Here is a 22,903-nt window from a genome sequence, read left to right on the forward strand (position 1 = left end):
CTGCGGCAAGCTGCAGATTCCGACGCACATGCTCTTTTCGCCACGAGGATGACATGAGAGCTGTGTCGTCCGCAAAAAGAGCCAGGGTCGTATTGGAGGTCCTTGGGATGTCACTGGTAAAAATGTTGTATAGCATCCCTGCTATCTGCATCCTGTAACTCCCTCCGAGTACCGCTCCTTGCGGCACTCCAGCTTCTGTGCTTCTGTCCTCTGACCATAGTTCTCAACTTTGACGCTAAATGTCCTTTTGCAAATGCAACTGTCGATTAACTGGCACATTTTCTTACTAATACCAGTTTTCGCCATTTTATAGATAAGTCCCTTTCTCCACACTCTGTCGAAAGCTCTTTCGACGTCCAGAGGCAGGATGCCGGTTGTCCTCTTCTGGTTCATTTCCTTGGCGCACCCTTCCACAATCCTGAGCAGCTGAAGTTCAGTGAAGGGTTTACCACGGAACCCAAACTACTCAGGCGGCAGAACGTCAAGCTCACTCGTTTCCCTCGTAAGCCTTCGCAAGATAACTTTTTCCGCTATCTTGCCAAGGCTGGACAACAGACTGATGGGCCTGTAGCTCTGAGGAAAAGTCCTGTTCCTCTTGGGCTTCGGGAGCATAATGACGTCTGAGTGTTTYCAGATGMGTGGGAAGTGTCCAGTTCTGAAAATGGCATTAATMAGATTTGTGACASCTACCAGTCCTTTTCTCGGCAGGCYCTTGAGCATTTTATTTRTAATTCCAWCTYTCCCAGGGGCTTTCCTMGTCTTCGAGTGCCTGTTGATRGCTGCCACTTCTCCTGGTGAGGTTGGAGGGAGACAGCTGTCCTCTGCCTCGCCTTGTGGTTCTCGTCGGCACTTATATAGTTTCCGYCGGGTAACCCAGATGRTTCTCGAAATCTCCAGCCCGGGTGCGAAATTTCCCTCTTGTCAGTGTCATACTTGACAGTAAATGAGTGTAAAGGGGGCTCCCATTTACTGAAATACCATGAAATTCGATCCTCCCATTCCAAACGTGAGTACCCCAGGCCATTTTCGTTACAATAYTGAAGGCACTAAGAATACTGTTAATAGACGTTTGCTACTTCTGTGAAGTATGTGACACARACTTTAACTTACAAACGATACACTATCAAAATCCATARGTCCGCAACATTATCCCTGATCCAAGATTAATGTTAGCTTCATCAGATACCTGMAAGATAATTATCGTTAAATAATTAGTTCCTAAAATAAAACTATAAACTAGATAACCAAATTATAAACATACCTTTGGCGAACGTCTGGGTTTTCTTGCAATAACTTTTTCAAATAAGAGCTTCCTATGTTGAATTTAGTTACGGTTTAATCCTCGAAGGTTTTGAAAACACCTAACCAGTAGCCCGTACTTAAAAAAACAAAGGTCGATTTGACAGTACTCGATGCACAACCGTAGGCCAAACAAACTTTGTCTGCCATCCAGGCCCAAATTGACAGGTAAAAAGTCACGTGGTTTTGGATTGTCTTGTGGTGTACCTCTGGCAACACCAGATTTAGGGAAGTCAATGAGAGACGTTGGCAACCCTGCCAACCAGGTATAAAAGAGAGCGAAAAGTAAAGTTCCGGGTCTTGGCTCTCGCTCTGTAGTCACTGCCTCGCCAGTCCCGCGCTTTCCCTCGATTCCACGTGCAAAATATAGTTTCTGTTTGTTCTTCTGTGTTTGATTGAATATAGGAGGAACGACATCCCCATAGTTGGTGACCCCGAGTGTGAAAACGAAATTCAAAGATCAACACCGGAGAAGGAACAAGCAGACCGGAAAACGCCGCAAGCGCCCACGTGGACCGCGTTGCCATCAAGGCGCCACCCTTCTGGACTGCGGATCCCAAGCTGTGGTTCGTCCTGCTGGAAGCACAGTTCGAGTTCGAGTTCGAGTCCGGGATAACGTCGGACACCACCAAGTACAATTACGTGGTTAGCCCCATAGACACGTGCGTGCTTACGCAAGTATGTGACTTCGTCACAGCCCCACCAGCCACCGGAAAGTATAAAGCCATCCAAGAAAGGCTGGACGCAATATTTTCTAAAAGCAGCGAAAAAAAAATCAGAAAACTCCTATCCGAAACTTCATTGGGCGACCAGAAACCGTCGCAGCTCCTCAATGAATGACGGACTAGGAGGAACGTCGGTGTCTCAAGAAATGCTTAAAATCTTGTGGATGCAACATTTGCCCACCCAAATTCAGTCAGTACTATCGAGTGCTGACTCCTTGGAGACCCTGGCCAAAATGGCAGCTAAAATTGCCGAAATAAAGCAGCCATAAACCTACGCTGTTCAGCAGTCCGAGCATAACTGTGCCGAGGTATGCAGAGAGCTAATTAAGCAGGTAGGGGAGCTAAAGTTGGAACGCAACGACATCCGAAGGTACCGAGGGAACAACCCAGGTTTCCGCCGCCGCAATCGCTGTCGTTCCAGGTCAACCCCCCGTACCCATCAGGAAGACCTCTGTTGGTATAATACAACACACACGGCGACAACGCCCGAAAGTGCCGACCGCCATGCAGGAAAAACACCGGGAAAAACGGCCAGCCACGCCTGTAAGGGCGACTACCAGAGTGGTTCAAGAAGCCAACTTGTGTGTGTTAATAGTGTCAGCTATAGGCTAGTGATTAGGGACCCGGTTGCCGGTATTCGATTTTCAATCGACTCAGGTTCGGATGCCTCTATTGTGCCCAAATCAGGAGGAGACCAACTTAAGGTAAATGCATTCACATTGTACGCAACAAATAACGCCCCCATTCCCACGTACTGCACAAAATCTATCACTGTCAGTTTAAGATTGCGAAGAAGCTTCACTTGGCCTTTTTTAATATGTAACTCAAACGGACCACGCCAAAATCGGCGCATACTTTATTCACCACTTTAAACTCCTCATGGACTTGCGCTCAAACACAATCATAGATCCTTTCACCAACATGTCGATATCTGCAAAACCCGCTGCCAATCGCTCCGCTATCAGTTCCGTGAGCACGTTGGATTCCAAATGCGAGTATTTCTACATTCTTAAACAATTTCCCGAAATAACAAAGTTTTCGAATAAATCCAACGAAGTTAAGCACAGCTCGGCGCACTGCATCATAGCACCAGGGGCACCCCATTTCGTCGAAGGCACGTCGTCTTCCTGCTGATTAAATTCCAGTCGAGCCGAGTTCTATTCCAAAAATGGCCATTAGTACGCCATTTGGTCTTTTCGAATTTACCCGCATGCAGTTCGGTCTCCGCAATACAGCTCAGTCTTTTCAGCGCTTTATTCATGAGGTTTTGAATGGTCTCGATTTTTGCGTACCCTGCATCGACGACGTTTTGATCGCTTCAAAAGAGCGCCAACACCGCGAACATCTCACGGAAGTTTTCAAACGTCTCGATAAATACGGTCTCATTATCAACTTGGAGAAATGTGATTTCGGAAAATCGCACGTCACGTTTTTAGGGTACGATGTTTCGGCCAAAGGATCGAGCTACCGCTACCGGAAAAAGTGGCCACGGTCAGTAGCCTCTCCCCAAATGTTCTGGCGAACTACGACGGTTTCTTGAGATAATCAACTTCTACAGACGTTTTATCCCAAACGCCGCACATCATCAGGCGCAGCTCCACAAATTGCACAACAACTGCAAAAAAGCGACAAAACCCCCATAAAATGGACTCCCGAAACACTTGACAACACACAACACACCCTTCACCCTCAGCGCAAATCGCACTCACGGTTGACGCCTCTGACTTTGCCATGGGCGCAGTTGTGGAACAACTGCAAGGGGATACTTGGATATCGCTCAATTTTTTTTTTCAAAAAAATTCAACCCGGCCTAAGCTAAGTATAGTACTTATGACCGTGAACTCCTCGCCATATACGCGGCAATCAAGTACTTCCTGCTTGAAGGAAGACCATTCCAAATCTTCACGGATCATAAGCCGCTGACTTTTGCTTTCGGACAAAGCGTCCCCCCGACAAACCCGTCACCTGGATCATATTGGTCAATTTTCCACCAATATAATACACAGCGAAAAAAACCACGTTGTTGCAGACGCCCTTTCCCGCTTAGAGGCTATTAATACACCCCAGGGCATCGACTATGATACCCTGCAATAGCACCAAGGGAACGATCCGGAACTACAAAACATGCTGAATAATCCGGACACCACCTCCCTTGTCTTCAAGGAACTTCCATTCCCCAACTCGTTGGCTCTCATCCGGTGCGATGTTAGTACCACCAACTCGCCCTTTGATCCCATTGTCTTTCAGGCGACACATTTTCACCAAATTTCACGGTTTCAGCCATCTAGAGATCAAAGCCACCACCAAACTAATAGCGTCGCGTTTTGTGTGGCCCTCCAACAAGGACATCCGCGAATGGTCCAAGTCATGCGTAAATTGTCAGAAGTGCAAAGTCCAGAAGCGCACGCGCACCCCGTTCCAGAAATTTGATACCCCGGACGAACGCTTCGAGACAGTCAATATCGACATCATAGGCCCACTACCTTCTTCTAAAGGCCACACATACTGTCTGACTTGTATCGATCGATTTTCATGTTGGGCCGAAGCCTTTCCACTACAAGACATTTCTGCCGAAACTGTCGCTTCAGTTTTCTTTGCAAACTGGATTTGTCGTTTCGTAACACCTGCGCAAATTGTTACAGATCAGGGTCGGAAGTTTCAAAGCTATCTTTTCAAATCTTTCGCACTACCAATGGGATGTAACAAAGTTCGGTCTTCCGCAACCATCCGCAAACGCATGGAAAAATCGAACGATGGCATCGAACTTTAAAATCGGCCATCATGGCACATTCCAACCACCGCTGGACAGATGTCCTGCCCACTGTACTCCTGGGCCTGCACAGCACAGTGAGGGAAGATATAGGTGTTACTCCAGCAGAAATGGTGTACGGAACCACACTACGTCTCCCAGGCGAATTTTTCGAAGCCTCACAATCCTCAAGCGACCCACTGTCTTTCACAGCTGAATTAAAAAGACAAATGGAACTTCTTCGGCCAATACCTGACAGCAATCATTTGTGACCCAAAATTTTTCAGTCCCCCAAACTTGATACTACATGTGCACATGTTATCGTAAAAAAGGACATGGTTAAAAAGTCGTTGCAATCTCCTTACGATGGTCCCTTCCCTGTGCACAAAAGAAATCCGAAATACTTCACCGTAAAAATAAAAACATGGAAATCAATTTATCACTCGCTCGCCTCAAGCCAGCATTCCTGCTGCCGAGTGACCCAACATCACATGACCATGCGTACGCCAAATGCAAAACAATTACAAAAAATAAAAAAGTGCGTTTCAGCCTGACCTCTTAGGCCCACAATAATTTTAAGTGTGCATTGTTGATATTTAACTTAGTATTAGCGTAGTTTATATTAGTATTATTTGCATTGCATTGTTAAGCACTACAAATAGCAATAACTGTGTTCCCATGCAATTTTATAAACATTTTACTGTAAGTCAAAATATTTAAACCACTCCGTTACTGAGGAGGGAGTAATGTGGTGCACCTCTGGCAACACGGTCCAGCAAACAACCTCAGGACATAAAAGTCACCAGATTTAGGGAAGTCAATGAGCGACGTTGGCAACCCTGCCAACCAGCTATAAAAGAGAACGAAAAGTAAAGTTCCGGGTTTTGGCTCTCGCTCTGTAGTCACTACCTCATCAGTACCGCGCTTTCCCTCGTTTCCACGTGCAAAATATAGTTTCTGTTTGTTCTTATGTGTTTGATTGAATATAGAAGGAACGACATCTCCATAGCCTAATACAGTCCTAACCTAAAATGTTCAAGAATACTCGCTCGGCGGTAGAACTTTCGGACGCAGATATTTTTTTCTTAACCGTCCACACCAGTCCTGGCTGATTGTGCTTGCGCGTCTCACTGCCGCGGTGCCGGTTTGATACTTCTATTGCGAACGAAATTATAACCTCAGAAAACACGGTTCCTTGTGGATTCTAGCACGTTTTTAGTTCAGTGCAACGATCTTGTGAAGGTATCATTATGTACCTGGCCTGACGCGAAGAAACATTGGTCAAAGATTCATATGGATCTTGGTGAACCACAAAATGGAAATGCTTTCCTTATTGTCGTGGATAGTTTATATACCAAGTATATCGACGCTTGTTGGTTAAAACGAGCTAGCGTGCATAAAATTACAAATTATTTGCGTCAATTGGACAAGGACTCAGATTCGCTGGATTTACAACCTATCGCTATACACCGCAAACTGTTTTGGATGGTAAATCCCTTAGTGAAGTCATGTTTGCTTGTAAACCCCGAACTCCATTTCATATTTTTAAACCATGTAATTCTGTAAATGATCAAAGTCAATCAGCACATGTGTTTAAAAAACAATTCGATCGTCATCATGGAACCAAAACTCGAAATTTTATGGTGGGGGAGAAAGTAACTGTGGAAACTTGGAATGGAAACCGCATCGATGGAACAAAACTTCGATGAGTTGATTGGTCAGTGTATGGCCAAAGTTAAGATTTACAACGACGTTATAGTTCGTCATTATAACCAAATATGGAAGCGCTCTACTAACTATGTTGATATTCGTCTGCCAGATGATTTACCAAATTTACACGATTTCATCGGACAGAAGGAACCAGCTCAGTTTGGTCAGCCTGCGCTCCCAGTTCATAAAGAAAATCAAAGCGTTTTGAGTGGAACTCTGTCGAGTACTGAATTGTACCATTTGGATAAATTATCACAAGAACAACCTTGTTCCAGCTCATCACAGTGACATCGTCCACCTCGAAGATGCAAAGTTTCAATGAATTATCGTAAGCTTCCCGGATACGACCAGTGAAACATTAATCTCCAGAAAGGGAAAAATGTTGGGATTTCTGCATATTTATGAAGCTCATGGTATAGGCTTTACCTGACGTGTAGTTAAGTAGTTGGTGGATGTTTTGAAGGCAGTTGTCATTAAATTAAATTAAATTAAAAAAGCGCTTATCGGGTTGCTCAAGGGCAAACTAGAGGAGCAAATAAAAACCAGAGAGGAAGAACAAGGATTCAAAAAGGATACATCAGCAACAGATGCCATATTCATTACCAAGCAAATAAAAGAAAACGTAATAGAGTTACTTACACCAGCATTTGTTTGCTTCGTCAACCTTACTAAGATATTTGACAGAGTCCCCCTGGAACACGCCATAAAAGTTCTATGGGAAAAAGAAGCCCCGGCTAACATAGTATCAATGGTATACATTCTTAACACTATTAAGATTACACAAATCAAAGCTGGAGATCCCCACTTCAGAAGGAATTAGACAGGGAGATAGCCTTAGGCCATTTTCATTCCACTTCCCGATTGACAAAATCATAGAAGAAGTAACATCCATGAACTCGGTATACAGAATGAGCAATAGAACTATCAGCATGCCGACGACACTGCAATATTCGCAGAAAGTAAGAATGACATGCAGACAGTTATTTCAGTTCAAGCAGATCAATCAGCAACTCAATATGGACATATCCACAGGTAAAACGAAGACCATCAGTAGTGGAATGAGAAACCAATAGAGCAGGTCATGGAATTTTGATACCTGGGCATAGATATTTCCAGCGATCAAGACTCGGTAACGGACCTGAGAATCCAAATTAACAAATCAGCTATAATATCAGGATGTCTAAGGGAAACTGTATGGACTAATCCGTATATGCAACAGGAGTGAGATCAAAATATATAAGTTATACGTGAGACCAATAATGACATATGGCATAGAATCGAGAGAGGAGACTAACAAGACCAAAAGAATGCTACGAGTCGCCGAAATATCAGTACTGAAAAGAACAGCGGGGAAAGCAAGAAGATACCACGTTAGAAACATTGACATTAGAGCACAGTGCGACGTACAGGATGTAGTGAGATGGAGAATGCGGAGGAGAAGAGAATGGTGTAACCACGTTCAGACAATGGCCGACGATAGATTATCACGTATTGTACTAGAGAGGAAACTAGCAGGGATCCGTCCACCCGGAAGATCTCCAAAAATATGGAGAGGCAGCTGGCAGTCAACATTTCAGGAAATATTGCAGAGGCAAGTGCGGAATCAACAGAGAGAAGTAGAAGAAGATGTTTCTAGGACTTCCTTCGTAATTGAAGTGCTAAGGATTCTGATGTTTTTCTTTGCCATTTTCTCTCTCCCGCTGCTTGGTTTAGTGTCGTTGTGATAATTTATAATAATAATTTTTTCTCCAGGTCCGTTTGGAATTTGTTTGGGTTTTGTTGCACTTTTTTGATGTCTATCTGTTAGGGTACCGGGTTTGTTATTTTAATACTTTGCTCAAATTTTTGCTAGACGCATTTCGCTGTCGGTTTTAAATCTCTTTAGTACCTCGACATTTTATACAATATCGATGTTCTTTGTGAGAATATAGTCAATTTGGCTAAACGTACGTCCACCTGGGTATGCCCAGATCCATTTTCGGTTGTGGCGTTTGTGAAAGAAATGGATCTGGGCTGGAAATGGAAATGGGTTGAGAGCGTTGTGCAGGCTTTCTTCCTTCAAAAAAATTGCCATCATAGCACCTTTGGGGTTTCATTTGCCTAGCCGGTGTTTGTCTACGTATTTTTCCTCTGTGTCTACTTGGCCTTCTATCTTACAGTTGAGGTCCCCAACCACTATCACTTTTGGACTTTTGTTTGCATGCATTTCTTCAGAGATATCCGTATAGGATTTACTGACTTCTTCGTCCCTGGCGGTGCTTGTTGGAGCGTATCATCTTTAGTGTTTCCAGTTTATTTATTTGTATTGTTACATAATTACCCTTTCGGATATGACTTTAAACATTTTTACCCTGTCTGGCAGTTTCCTGTGTATTAGTATGCCTATCCCTCATAGACTTGTGTTGTTTTGGCCTTTTCTGGAGTTTGGTGTAGCCTTCACCTCTTTTCCTTGCCTTATTACGCCCATAATGTCCCATTTTATTTTTTCAAGTTCGGATTCTAGTTCCTCCGTTCTGTCCTCCGAAACCATTGATCTAATATTGTACGTAGCAATGTTGAATTTTGTGTGGCCGCCTGGTCTCTTCCAGTGATTCTTCGCACCCTCTGCCGTTCCATTCTGGCTACGGCTGCCGTTGTAGGGAACTTTCCAGATGCTTGGAACTGAGGCCCTTTGGTTCCATTCATTGTAGATATTTCCATTCATAATTTTTTTTAATGGAGCATCTTGCATGGACGTAGCCAAAGACAATCAAATAGTTTCAGGAAATATAGATTTGTCAGCATAAATAATTATTTGAAAACAAAATAGGGAACACACATTTTGGCTATGCCACTAATCGTGTAGCCGTTAAACTGACATATGCATCTGGGCATTTGATTTGCAGTAAGGCGCGCACTAATAAGGTTTGCGTATGCCGTTATTTGTGCACTCTTCGCGCTTGGCAAGGTTTGTTTCATGTTTTACCTCGGTTAATTCCGTTACACATTCGTGCATCCACGAGTTCTCAAACACCTGAGTAATCGCATAATCCATTGGATATGTGCTGTAAAATGAAAAAAATCTACTTTAAAATTATTGATTTAAAACCGACAAAGAAATACTACGTGGGAGCAGTAACACATTTTATAGGTAACAAAATAAAATTAAATCCCAATAATGCCTTATTTTGCCGGATCCCATAACACTGCTATGAAAGGGAAATAGTGCCTGGTATTAGTTCCTGAGGACACTTCAATCGGTCAATTTTAGCACAACTGCTTAAATGCTTGGCGGGCTTACTCTTGGAGCCAGATCGCATATTTAAAAGTTTTAACCTAAACTTTCCTTTTAGGTATAATTTCGTACACAGAATATTTATTCCTGCTATCAATTTTAACAAGTAAGTTGCTGAAAAATTGCATTAAATTATTTTAATCTTATTTTTCTTTGTAGAACCCCAGTCAGGCTTCCACATTGCATTCAACATGTTTGACACTGATGGCAATCAAAGAGTGGACAAAAATGAATTTCTGGTGGTATGTATGCATTTTTTTTATATAAGACAATATCATTTACATAATATTACATTTTTGGTCTCTTGTCGCTGTATACTACACCAGATCGAAAAACTTTTAGCTGGTAAAAAGTTTGAGGATTCCGAACCTGTAAGTGGGTAATTTAAGCTGCTTTGTCGGTAAAAATTAACAGCAGCCTTTTTGATTTGCGTAATCCATCCTAACATCTGTCTGCTCAAAGTGTGTGGAATTACTAACGTCAGCTATTGATTGCTTCCTTTATTTGGACACTCAGCGTGAAAAATATTCGAAGTATTCAGCATTAAGGGTATGTTCAGGTCTCAAATTAAACAGTCTATGAGAGCAGCAATGGCTTAAGAAATACCCCAGCCCTGGGTAACACTGTGTCTTTAAATACTTTTCTGTCGATGCCGCTGTGTGTGTCCGTACGGATGTCACCGTACGGATGTCTTGTTACTTCTAAATACAACCACCGAGATCTTAAACACTGTGAAGCGACGAAAACTAGAATATCTTGAACATGTTATGGGCGAGAAACACTGCTTCCTTCAACTAATAATACAGAAAAAAATTGATGGGCGACGAGCACCGGGACGAAGTCGGACATCGTGGCTTAAAAAGTTGAGAGAGTGGTAAGGAAGAAGTACCAAATCTTTATTTCACGCAGCGGTCTCCAAAATATAGACAGCCAGAATGATCGCCAACCTTCAGTAGCAGACGGTACCAGAAGAAGAAGCGCACAGATCGCCTTCCATTCAAAAGCCCAACTCAACACAGTGTCCCTACTTACTTGGTAAAACATTGCCTAAATTTTTTTTCCTAGGTGTTAATCCCTCTAGGTTAAATACTAAGTGTGACTCAAAGTGCGATGCAGTGAGACGCGATAAGTTATAACTCATTAGCGCAACTCAACACAGTGTTACCCGGGCCTACTGTAGCCCATGTTCTGTTCGGTCGTTTGCAGATGCTAGTATGCTTACATCCAGGATTTGACTAACTCATCTGTTAGAAATAATAAAATCAATCGAAGAGTTTTTATTTCTTGGATTGCCAAAGGTGTATTTTTGGTTCCGCTTGTGCTACGAATGAAAAGTTTATTTTGTGCCCACAATAGCATTAGTATTCCTCCGTTGTCGTTCACAATGCCATTGTTAAACCTCTTCATCACACTAGCAATGGGCGTATTTCCTAAAGTTGAGATCAACTATTGTACACATTTGTGACTACTTCCGTCGATTTTGTGTTTTTCTAGTTCCATCAGGACCTGGTCTCTACAGGGTGATTCAAAATTGGCGTCTTTCCTCAGGGGGTGTTGTCTGTGGGTGTTTTACAAGTACAGGAAACATAGTAACAAAATTCAATTGTTATTAAAAACTGAGATTTTTGCAAAAAACTAGATGAGAAGGATGGGAACAACTGCAACTATAACAACTGTAGTATTCATGGGTAAACAAAAAACAAATAAAGTAAAAGTGATAATAATATGCTTTGAGGTTAGAATAATGTTGTCACTTTGCCGTCACTGCTGCCACTTTTTCGGGGAAAAGGAGTTGTACACCTAAAACTCTCACAGCTGTCAACAAAAACCTCAATTCGAACCGAGCCACAACACCACAAACAATAACAATAACAAATGAAATACAATTAAGTTGTTAAATCACAAGTAGTTCACGAAGTTTTGTCGGTTTAGCCCCAAACATGTTTCTGCCAGGGTATTCAATTTATTGTGCACTCTTCGCAGCGATCTGGGCTCCTTCTCTTCTTCTTGTTTCTTCCATTTAAGCACAATGCCTGTTCTTCATCGAAACTCGCTATATAGAGGTAGCTCCATTCCTGTGCTTCGCCTCCTATTCGTTCCTCTGACTATGGCCATTCCATTCAATTTTTATGCTCAGCACCCAGTCGTTGACATTCTCGAACTGGCATGCTTGTCTGATATCCGCGATTCTTTTCTTGTCCCACAGAGTTTTTCCAGCTATTCTTCGAACTATCTTCATCTCTGTTGTTTCCATAATTTGCCTTGTTTCTGCCGCATATGTCAATATGGGTATAATCACAGTTTTGTAAATACCTGTTTTTACTTCTGTTTTTAGATGCTTGTTACGAAATATTGTGTCGGTAATTACTGCAGCCGTTCTTGTCGCTTGGATAGCTGTGCTCTTACTTCTGGTTCTATGTGGCCGAAGCTTGAAATGTCGATTTCCAAGTATCTGATTTCATCATTTGATGTACTGTCTTGTCATCCACCACTAATTTACAGCTAAAGGTGTTTTAGATGTGGTCATGCTCGTTTTTGCTCCAGATTTGATCGTCCATATCTAAACCCTTGTTCTGCATCACATAATGTATTTCGTTCGTTTATTACATTCGTCATCGCTTTAGTGGACGACAGTAAAATTATTTCTCTGTAGTTCGTTCGCAGGCTCCTTTTTATCGCCCTTCTTATAAAGCAGGATTGTCGTACTTGTTCTCCATTTATCGGAAATTTTTTGATGTTCAAATATTTGTTGCCTTAGAAATGTCAAGTCAAAAACGTTTCGTTGGCCACCATACTTGAGGAGTTTGTTAGTGACGTCATCTTGATTCGGAATTTTACTATTTTTGAGTTTATTTAGTGCTTTTCTTATTGCCTACTAATGGGCGGGGCTTGTGATGCTGCTGCTTCCACCCCCTTATATAGATCTTGTAAGTAGCAGGTTCAGCTTTCCCTAAACTCTCAAACTCTTCCAAATTTAACCCTCTAGGCCAACCGCCGCAAACCACTACTTTTTGCGCTCCGTGCCCCTACTTTTTTTCTTTTTTCGTTCGCTCTCAGCCCGAAACCACCAAAACCCCCGCCCTAAACCCACCAAGGCTCTTGCAGGCTACCATTAAAGACAAAAAACCCTAATTGGCTATGTCTGCGGTAAACATCATGTCATGTCACATGTAGGTTCAGCTTTCCTTACCTGGTTATGTGATTAACGGGTTCACTTGTTTCTTTCTTTTGGCTCCTTATAAATCATTACATCTGCTTCTGAAGTCCGTAGAAGTCTCTCTCGAATTTCTTTGAAAATTTCTGGCAGTACCCAACTTTAATATGGGACATAAATCATGTCTCGTAAATTATAGGAAGGTAGGCCTTCCACGGTAGAATTATCGTGATAATTATCCGATGTTTGAGAAAGTGCAGTTGTTGTGCAATGCTTGGACTACTCCTGGAAGGGTCAGCTGCAATTATGTCCAATAACTGTTTCTCTAGGTCGGAGATCGTCCACTATCTGTAGTCCACTATCTATCCAAATATTGTAATTTCCCTTTTCGAACGGTTATGTATTCTAATAGGCTACTAATCAAACCTATTTCAAACTAATACTTAATAACAAAGTTGAAAATCAATCTTCAACTGGCTATGTCTTCTAGAAATGTTTTCCAGTATTTTTCTTGTACTCTGTAAGAGAGCCTATTTAAAGGAATGATGCCAATTTTGAATCATCCTGTCTATGCTTGTACCAATTGCCTTTAATACGGATGTAGCAAATGCGTTCACTCATTAGCTTAAATGCCATGAGAGAATCGGCGAGACGGCCTGCCACTACACAAATCCTCCGCCGAATTCATGCCTGTTTTGTTGGCTGCCTCTGAATTAGACTATAGACCTGCTAACTACACTTCCAGATTGCGGCCACCTTACTATCTGTATAGCTGCAATGATTTTTTGCTTTTCTAGTTGCTCTACAGTGTGTAGGGCTGCGCAAGGTCTATACTAGCTCAATATATTCCATATTCCTATATTCATATTTTATTTTCGTTGCTTGGAGCGTCTATGTTCTGTGTCGCGCTCACAAAAGGCTACCCGATATTTGCGCTACGACGGTTCTATTTCCAAAGAAACTGGTTCCGGGCTTTTCCAATACTGATCAATTTATTTTAAACAGATTTGGTTCGTTACAACTTACAACTCGTCTTTTTGTTAAATCAAACTGAAAACTTCTCTAAACTGTCAAGAGTCACCAAAACCGAGACTTTTTCTACCTGCTCTCTTAACAATAGTTTCCATAGTTTCCGACATTCTGTCTTATTCGGGGGCTGTTTTCCAGTTGTCATCACGGGGAGTTTTTTTTTGAGAAAGGGTTGTTGGCCCCTCTCTAAACCCTCCTCCTTCATCCGGGCTTGGGACCGGCAGTGATGGTTCCTAAACTACTTAATCCACTCAATTCCCTCCATTGGCAGAGTTCCTTCTCGCTGTGGAAGAATATAACTTAAATTCACACCTAGAAAGTCCACTAATGCACAAATGTCTCAATTGTTAGTAAGTTTTCCATGGATGGTTGTCATAATATACAGTGGTTTTATTTAAAAATATAATCAATTAATATCAATTGTAACTTTTTTGAACCACGCTGTACCTATGCTTTCAGTTGATATCAAAACTAAATAATTTAAATTAACGGGTGCAAGCGTTTACTTTTGAAAAATATATCTTAACGAATTTATCTGAGAGCGTAGGGAACCTCTCGCGCGTGCTTGTGGAACGCCCTATCCACAATTATACGGGACCTTCAGTTTATCGGCGTTGCGAACGGCAATAGTTGAGAGGTTTTCTTCGGCAGAACACTTGTGGTAGTTTTCCATTGCTTTCCACGAGGTGGCCACCGTATAGCTGCGTGAAAAAAAAAATCAAGTCGGATGCGTGCACCGGCCAATGAACTGTATACCTTATATATAAAAAATATACAATTTAACAAAAAACTTCTAAACTTACACTTTTTTATTTAGGTTTTAACAATTATTAAATAGTATGAGGTTTGTCATTTTTTACCTTACTGCTGCAGCATTTCCATGCAACTTCATATTAAGAAGTGAAGAGTGGTGGTGCATTAGACATTTTATAAAAATATCCAGAATTTTTCGGATGAATTTCGCTGAATCTCGTGGCACTCCTCACTCATAAATTCTTGAGATACAGGGTGGTTGGGTTTGAATATATTAATGTTTAGGGCAAAGTATTGAATAGCCATATTAACAATTTTCTTCTTTACATTTATTGGACTCTTTGGAATTTCGTTCTTTTCTAACATATAGCGGAATTGCCTTCCTGCGAAATGTAGAATTTTATACACAGTATGAGATGCATAAAGAAGACCTCCACGAGATACAAAATTTAAACATTTTTTAAAGGTCTTGGGGGGTGCGCTGTACATATGGTCATGACAAATACCATTATCTCTTTTTAATAAAGTGTCTATGCAGTCATGACATGTGCTTTGATCAATAAGGTGACGCCAACTATCCCTACGAAGTGCCGGCATCCATAACTTTTGTATTGCAGGACGTTTAAATGGAAAACTACAACAATAAAAAAAACATAAAATAAAATGTGACTATGATTTACTTTACGACCTTAAAACTTACATATGAGACGGAATTTTCGTTGAATCCTGGTCGTTATTATATCCATAAGCAACACAAGAGATCACCATTATGGAAGCAAATAAAACAGACTAACGCAATTTTGCCTTTTTCACACACTCAGTTTTAAAATAGCAGAAAACAATATTAACACTTCGACACGCTAACATATACTGTTGTTGAAATCTTTTTTGTTTGAATTTACAACACTCGCAAATCATATAAAATATTACAAAATAATAACTTAGGCAGTTTTACCAGGTAAAACCAAACGAGTCTGACAGAGACAAGTTACCGTCTCATTAGGCTATCTCTCTCTGTTGCCCCTGACACAAAATCTCCGGTATTCAACAACGGCCGGGGCCGTTCCAGGAACTTTAGTATACAGTTTATTGTAGAGATGACACAAACCAGTATTTTTTCAGTCACAGGTTCCATGTGTGACTGTTCCAAGCTCGTACCTGTTCCAAGTATCTGTGATTTTTTGTCACATGTTGTTTTGGCCCATGATAAATATTGGTTTGTACCTCGGGCTGAAGCGTATTTTGAGTCCAGTCGGATTAGACTTTAAAAGGCCTGTTTCGGGCACTAAAAATATGATGGTAAAAGATTATTGGAAGTTGTTCGGAAGATTGTCAGAATATTGAGACAAGAGTTTGTGCTCGATTTCCGGCTGTGGAACATTGTTTATAAATAATTAAAGAAAGTGCGAAAGCCCGTTTTTGTGCATAACTGTTGAACCGTTGATGCTATTGAAAAAACGTTTTATCCTTTTTTTCAAGTATTAAAAATACCTATGATAACAGATAAACTGCATTAAAATCTCTTCATTTCTTTAGTCAGAAATTTAAAAAAAAACCGTCGATTTCAGCGTTTTGTTAATTTTCAATAATTAATTTAGTTTTGTTTTAAGAAAATGGTACCACTATGTAACTTTTTTTGGTCAGTTAGTAATAAAATTTTCATTTATTGTACGTTGTAGTATAACTATTTACGAGTAAAATACAGCATCAGTCAAGTCTCTCCGACGTCTCAAGAAAAATGTATTTAGAATCTGGCAAGTCCTTTTTACATAACAAATAGGAATGTATAAAAAGTTATGAATATTTGAAACTAAAATTTATACCACTTATAAAGTATACAAATACCTTCAAAATAAGTTGTAGTGAGATTTTTTGAAGCAAAACCAAACTAATTATAAAAAATAAAAAAAAAATTACTTTCATCTATTTAGTGCCCGGAAAAATCTTATCTCACCCGACTGCACTAATTGTTCCATTGAAGGATATCCACCCCACTTCCTAGTAATTTGGGTGCGAATCCGATGGGTCAGCGATAAATTATGACCGAAGACCTAATGCCTTTTCTTCCTTTATGTATGCAAGGGCTGATGGTCAAAAAAAGTAACGTTTTACCATTTTATCGAAACTTTATTTGAACACCAAAAAAGGTGACCACATTTTTTATCTTTCCCGCTTAAGGGCAGTAAAATGTGAAAAATTTTCTATTTTCATGCTAATCACTGATTACAATTCATCTTATCGCTTAATTGAAAATTTGCCATTTAATACTTCAGCTATGTTTGATATAAACAAATGTTGAAACATGTCCAGACTAGGTAAATACCGCCTATACAAATTTAAATACAGTTCGTCCACTACTCCAATGAGCAGATCCAACAAATGCTATTTTATTTCTAAAGAACTGCTATTGGTCAAAAAAGAACAAGTTCCAAGGACAAGGAACAGCTCAGAATTCCGAAAAAACAGTCAGTCAGTCAGTCACAGTATGTGACTCACAGGCCTGGTCACATTAAAGAAAATATTGGAGACGGCTGTTACTGCTGTACCTTACCACTTCATGAGAATAAAATATCTCCTTCACCCAGGCAAAATACTCAGGCCAATTGACTACGCCGCGGGGAATCAACAGACACGTATTTGCCTTTTTGCTTTGTTGAAATATCGAAATCCCAGATGTTGTACTGGTACTGACCAGCATGGTAGGCGAGCCCTGTTATTTCAAATCACGTGTTATTTTAAATATCGAGAACAGGTATCGACTGTTGTTATCTGTTCCAAAATACCTGTGACCAGTATTTCGTGTCATCCCTGGTTCATTGGTACCGCCACACCACTGTAACCACTCCACCATTACTTCATATTTAATTACAACTCTTTGGTCAGAAAATAATCAAATAAGCTTTTGGACGTTCAATAAATCCATTAAGATGAATATTAACAAGGCGTATGTTTAACGATGAGACAAATGCATTCTCACATTAAATGTTAAGGGATTGTTAGGAATGAATGATTAGCTTCCTTTATATTTTAATGTAATTGATTTAATTGCATTTTTTGACCACCATGCAATTTAATGACGGATGTAAAGTTATTACTGTTTAGTTTGCTTAAGAGTTACTTTTAGTGTACGTCCAGCACGATTTCAAATTAGAAAAGTCGTAAGTTTAAGTGGGTTTTCCAATAACTTCTTTGTAATGTTTGGTTAATAGGGAGTTTTTAGGCCCCTTAATTGCAACACATTTTACCTTGTCCGTTATTCTGAGCATGAGCATTAGTAAAGAAATAACCGTTTACATTATTAGTGGATAACGTGTTCCTCTATTTACGTACGAGTAGCGGTAACGTTAATAAGCATCACGTTAAAAAGCAGATCGAAGGTGTTGACATATTTGACTTATTTCTAGTATTATTAATAAAATAAGCGGCTGTAATAGAATAAGAAATGTATTGTAAATTTGAATAATGCTTTTTCATTGAGTAATGTACTCCATTATTTGGTAATTACGGATTTTATGTGAAAATCGTTTGAGTAAGTTTGAACTTTGGCAATACTACTAACATCGCACAGACAGGTTCTAACTTCTGACCCATGACCTAGCTATTTGATTTTGAATTTTTGTTTAATATGTTCGGAATATGTTCCTTCTGAAACCTAAACTTGATAAGGCAATATCTGGGCCACAATATTTTCTAAAATAAAAATAGCTCTTCGGTTTGCAACAACAGGTGGGTTAAAGATGTCGTGTAAAATTAAGCCTCTTATTAAATCGTGATCCACATCTTCCTGGTCATTTTAGTGCAGAAAGGCAGCTTCAACGTTTTCTTTCATCTTAGCCACATTTTGTTTAATAACAATACAAACTAAACTAGATTTGAAACTTTTACAAACAAAACGGGAAAAGAAAACAATAAAGTGAGGTTTATTTTATTAAGAGTGCAACAAACGCGGTATCAAAAACTAAAAAACGCACTTAACGTTATTTGCTTGAGCACCTTATTTTTTAACACTGCGCGTGCTCACAATAACGTTTAGCGTTTAAGGCCAACGTAATTTTAAGGGGCCTAAAAACTCTCTAATAAAGATATCGTAGCGTAGCTACATCAAAAGCTTGTATAGCTTCAACGAAACTTTAAACTAGCTGAATATACTACTGGGGAAAGCCAAAGTTCGAATACAGTTTTATCACAGGCGATTTCAAATACTAAAAATGTTTACACTAATCATCTATAATTTCCATTAATAAAATAACATTTTACAATTTCAATCTGGATTAATTTATTACTTGAACTAATTGTTTTTAATTTAGATGGAAAAAATATTTAGCACCGCATGGAAAGGAAAAAGAGGATTAATAACCGAAACGGAATCAACGGAAATTATTCCAATACCAGAACAGTATGTGAATGATGAGTAAGGCCTGCAAAGGAAACATGTAGTCGACACAACTCTTCTCGTTCACTTTTTTGGCCTAAAGGGAAATGCGGATTTAAACTTCGACAGTTTCAAAAAGTTCATGCTGCACTTACAAACTGAAGTTTTGGAATTGGAGTTCAGTGAGTTTGCCAGAGGATTGCCCACCATATCGGAACTAGATTTTGCAAAAATTTTATTAAGATATACCTACTTAGATACTGACGAATATGACATGTATCTGGACAGATTATTAGACCGGATAAAAGATTCACAGGGAATTACTTTCGAAGAATTTAATGTCTTCTGTCAGTTCCTAAACAATCTGGAGGATTTCAGTATTGCAATGCGCATGTATACCCTAGCCGATCACCCTATTTCTAAAGGTAAGTGGCATTTACGACAGCAGTCGAGTGAATGTTTTCAAGTCAATAATAAATTCAGGATACACATTTTTATTATTGATGTCTTTGTGAGGACTTGTACAGTCTTGTTAATTAGGAAACTATTGCATAGAATATACAGGGTGTCCAAAAAGAAGTAGTTTTTGAATTCCACCGCATTTGTGTGCTTTTGCATTGATGCCTGTCTCTGCGTTAATGAGTTATAACTCATCGCGTCTCACTGCGCCGCACCTTGAATAACACTTGTCGCTAAGCATTTAACCTCATTCAAGATGACTGATTTCGGATAACAAGTTTTTGAAGATGCTTATTTACTGCAAAATTCTTAGTTATGTCGGTTACGTGGTTCTGTTAACAGCCGAATTTCGCATCGCAAATTCTTAAAAGAGGGCAGTGTGGGCACCAGAGAAGCACCGGCGTTACAAACTAAGTGAACAGTTTTTCTTTGCTCTAACTCTAAGGTGAAAGTGCGCTGCAATTATCAGAGTGACGTTAAGGTGTGATATCGGAGGGGCGATTGGCGACTGCAACTCGGTGCTGCGTTAGGCCGTAGCCGCGCGTGCCGTTGTAGCGTTGTTTGGATGTTCCCTTTATAGCCGTAACAGATTAGTTCAATTCGTGAAGAAGTTTTGAGAAAAACCGTTGAAACGATGGACGACGTCGAGCGCCTAACCCTTATTTTGATAGAAGTGGAGGAAAATGAAGAAAAATTCCTTTCAAAACAAGTTCAGAAAAAAAACATGAGGCGCATAAACTATATTCCAACGTCGTCCTGAAGAGAACTATTTTAATTTTCTTATAAATAACTGTCTCAAACCAGAAGACAGGTTGGCTTTAACATTACTATAACATAACATAACATAACATTGAAAAATAAATATGAATCACATATAGAAATGTTTTTCGGGCTTTGAAGCCGTGGTCTATTGGSAATTTCGTTCTGACGTTTCGTCCACAACTGCGGTGGACATGTGGACATTATCAAAGGCGATGAGGCAGTGAGCGAAGTGACCTCCTTTGCTTTCCGACTAAGACTGGTTCATAGATAAAGACTGATATAGATAGCCCTCCCTCCTTTACTAGGCACGGGACAGAGATGCATCAGCGCCATCTATTCTGTTGGAGAGTGCWAAATATTCCCCTCAAACCGACAAATCAGCTGTGAATACAGGAACCTGTAGTTTCCATTTCTGGATTGGTATAGATTTCTACTTCTCGGTTTCTACAAATGTTTCTTATTAATATGCTTATCCAATCAGACACATTTATATATAAATACATCAGGTTGAACATTAACTATTATTAATCCCAATTAAAGTGTTTTGCAATAAGCTCATAACAAAAATTCTATAAGCAATTAAAAATTTTAATATTGGTCAAAACTTAGATAACAAAATACAGTTAACAGTTTTACATTGATAGACGAGTACTTTCGTCCATCTTCACAGATTATTCTACTGTGTACTTCTAAAAAGGACAACAGTTATGCACACTTTGTACATCAACAAGGAATTGTTTTTGTGTTTTTCACAAAAAACATAAGCAATGTCCTCTTCTGTGCATWAAGTTTCCATTATTCTCTTCTTAATTGCGAAACCCGTTATATATTTAGGTATTAGGAAGAAAATAATATTAGCTATATGTMTAAAGGCTTTAAAAAATTGCKTAGATGGATGGAACAGACGTCGTTCATCTTTCASATACTCCCGATGTTGAATAAGTAAGTTATGAGGATCAGCTCCCAATGACTCCATTTGTTTTAAGCAGCTTTGGCAGTGCACTTGCGATAAAACTTTCTTTCCCACGACACCAGCAACATATGGTGTTGCAAAATCAAGTGAATTGTTGCAAAATATTTTAAATTTCCCAAAACACCATTGGATTCGTCCGGTTTACAATTAGCCCCTACAGAGTGTGATGACACAAATCATCAGTATAACCAGAGCTTTAGTCGATGACATAGAAAAAGAACAATTAGGTCTGGTGTTTCTGAAACCATACAACTGAGAAAGTGCTCTACTGGATCTTGATTGAAAGATCTAGGAGCCATATAAATGAATTTTTTCACCTTCAGATCATTGCAGATAGATAAGAAGCCATTGACCGTAAAAATTAAATTTTTGATGAGGGAGTTACATTTGATTTCGCGAAAGACATTGACTTTAATAACGGGAGAGCAATTGAGATCCAAAATTGAACATGTTTGGACTTTTGTGTCACCACGCTCCGCATTTCTTTGCGAGGAACAATTGAAGTTTGGCTCCCATTTAAGGAGTCAAACAACTCATCCAAGAATAAAAATAGGTCTGCAGTTTCTGACGCTTTGGGATCTAAATACTGAGCATGAGAAGGATCGAAATCAATGCTGGTTGAAGCTTTTATCTTTATAGCAGTGGCCACACTTCTGCTGACCACTTGCGTGCAATTTTTAACACGCATTTTTTAAATTTCTTTTTGGCAACATATGCTCATCAGTTAATTTGATATGTTGAGAAAATCGGCCCATTTTCCTATCTAACTCATACAGAGTGATGAGATGGTTCCAAGATGCAAGTTTTTGTACACCATCTTCAATAAAGTGGAGATCGGACTTTAATAAACCATTTCTGATGCCCTTAGGTAAATGTGGCACATCCTATAAATGCACGATCTCCATTTCATCGACGAGATACCCTTGATACCTATTCTTTACCCCCTTTCTTATACAATAGGACTGGGTGTCGTTGATCAAAGACCTAATTGCAGATGCATTAGTTGCCCCTTGATCGGAAACAGTTGCCACAATTGTCAAACCTGTTTCGCGAACGTTTCTAACTACAGACTTAATTAAATTGACAATTAAATCTATAAAACCATCTACACAGTTTAGTTTGTGGTTGTATTGAAGGCCAAGTTGCAAAGCAATTTTGTCGAACATAAGAATACAATTTCGGTCTAAAACTGTTAGTTTATTTACTCGTTCTTTTAAATGATTAAAAGTATGAAGACTGATGCCGGAATGAAAAGGAATTTTACGCAAAACCTTTCCAAGAGTTTTACGTGACGGTAAACCAAACATTTTTGACAAAAACCTGTATCCTTTTCCATTTTGCTTGTAAATTTAAAGCGCGAAAATTTTATCGTCGAGTGTAAATCTCCTTCCTCGGCTTTTTCGCTTTTGATTTATATTTTGCGATAAAACAAAATCTCTTGTAAAGTCAATTACATTTTTTAAATATCGGAGAATGGAAGTCTTGGAACTAAGAAATTTAGCTTCAGACAACCTCTTATGAGACCTTATTTGCCTCTTATGTAAAATCCTTTTGAGCTTTTTAAAACGCTTGTAAAKAATTTTGCTAYGAGGGGAAAGTTGTTTTATTCGCGTAAATCCTATCGTCTTCAAATTCACTCTCCTA

General features: G+C 39.7%; 1 protein-coding gene across 1 annotated transcript in view; it reads left to right on the forward strand.

The window, feature by feature from the left end:
• LOC109540400 (calcium uptake protein 3, mitochondrial) overlaps positions 1-22,903 on the forward strand; it is a gene marked incomplete at its 5' end in the record, with an annotated part of 29,990 nt that overhangs the window by 2,232 nt on the left and 4,855 nt on the right. The window contains 4 exon segments of the mRNA XM_019908760.2: positions 9,816-9,863; positions 9,917-9,999; positions 10,084-10,128; positions 19,001-19,490. Of these exon segments, the coding sequence (XP_019764319.2) occupies positions 9,816-9,863; positions 9,917-9,999; positions 10,084-10,128; positions 19,001-19,490 (666 nt within the window).

The sequence above is a fragment of the Dendroctonus ponderosae genome, unplaced genomic scaffold (genome assembly GCF_020466585.1).
Source record: "Dendroctonus ponderosae isolate FM_Combo_2020 unplaced genomic scaffold, Dpon_F_20191213v2 Dpon_F_20191213_11, whole genome shotgun sequence".
Lineage (NCBI taxonomy): Eukaryota > Metazoa > Arthropoda > Insecta > Coleoptera > Curculionidae > Dendroctonus > Dendroctonus ponderosae.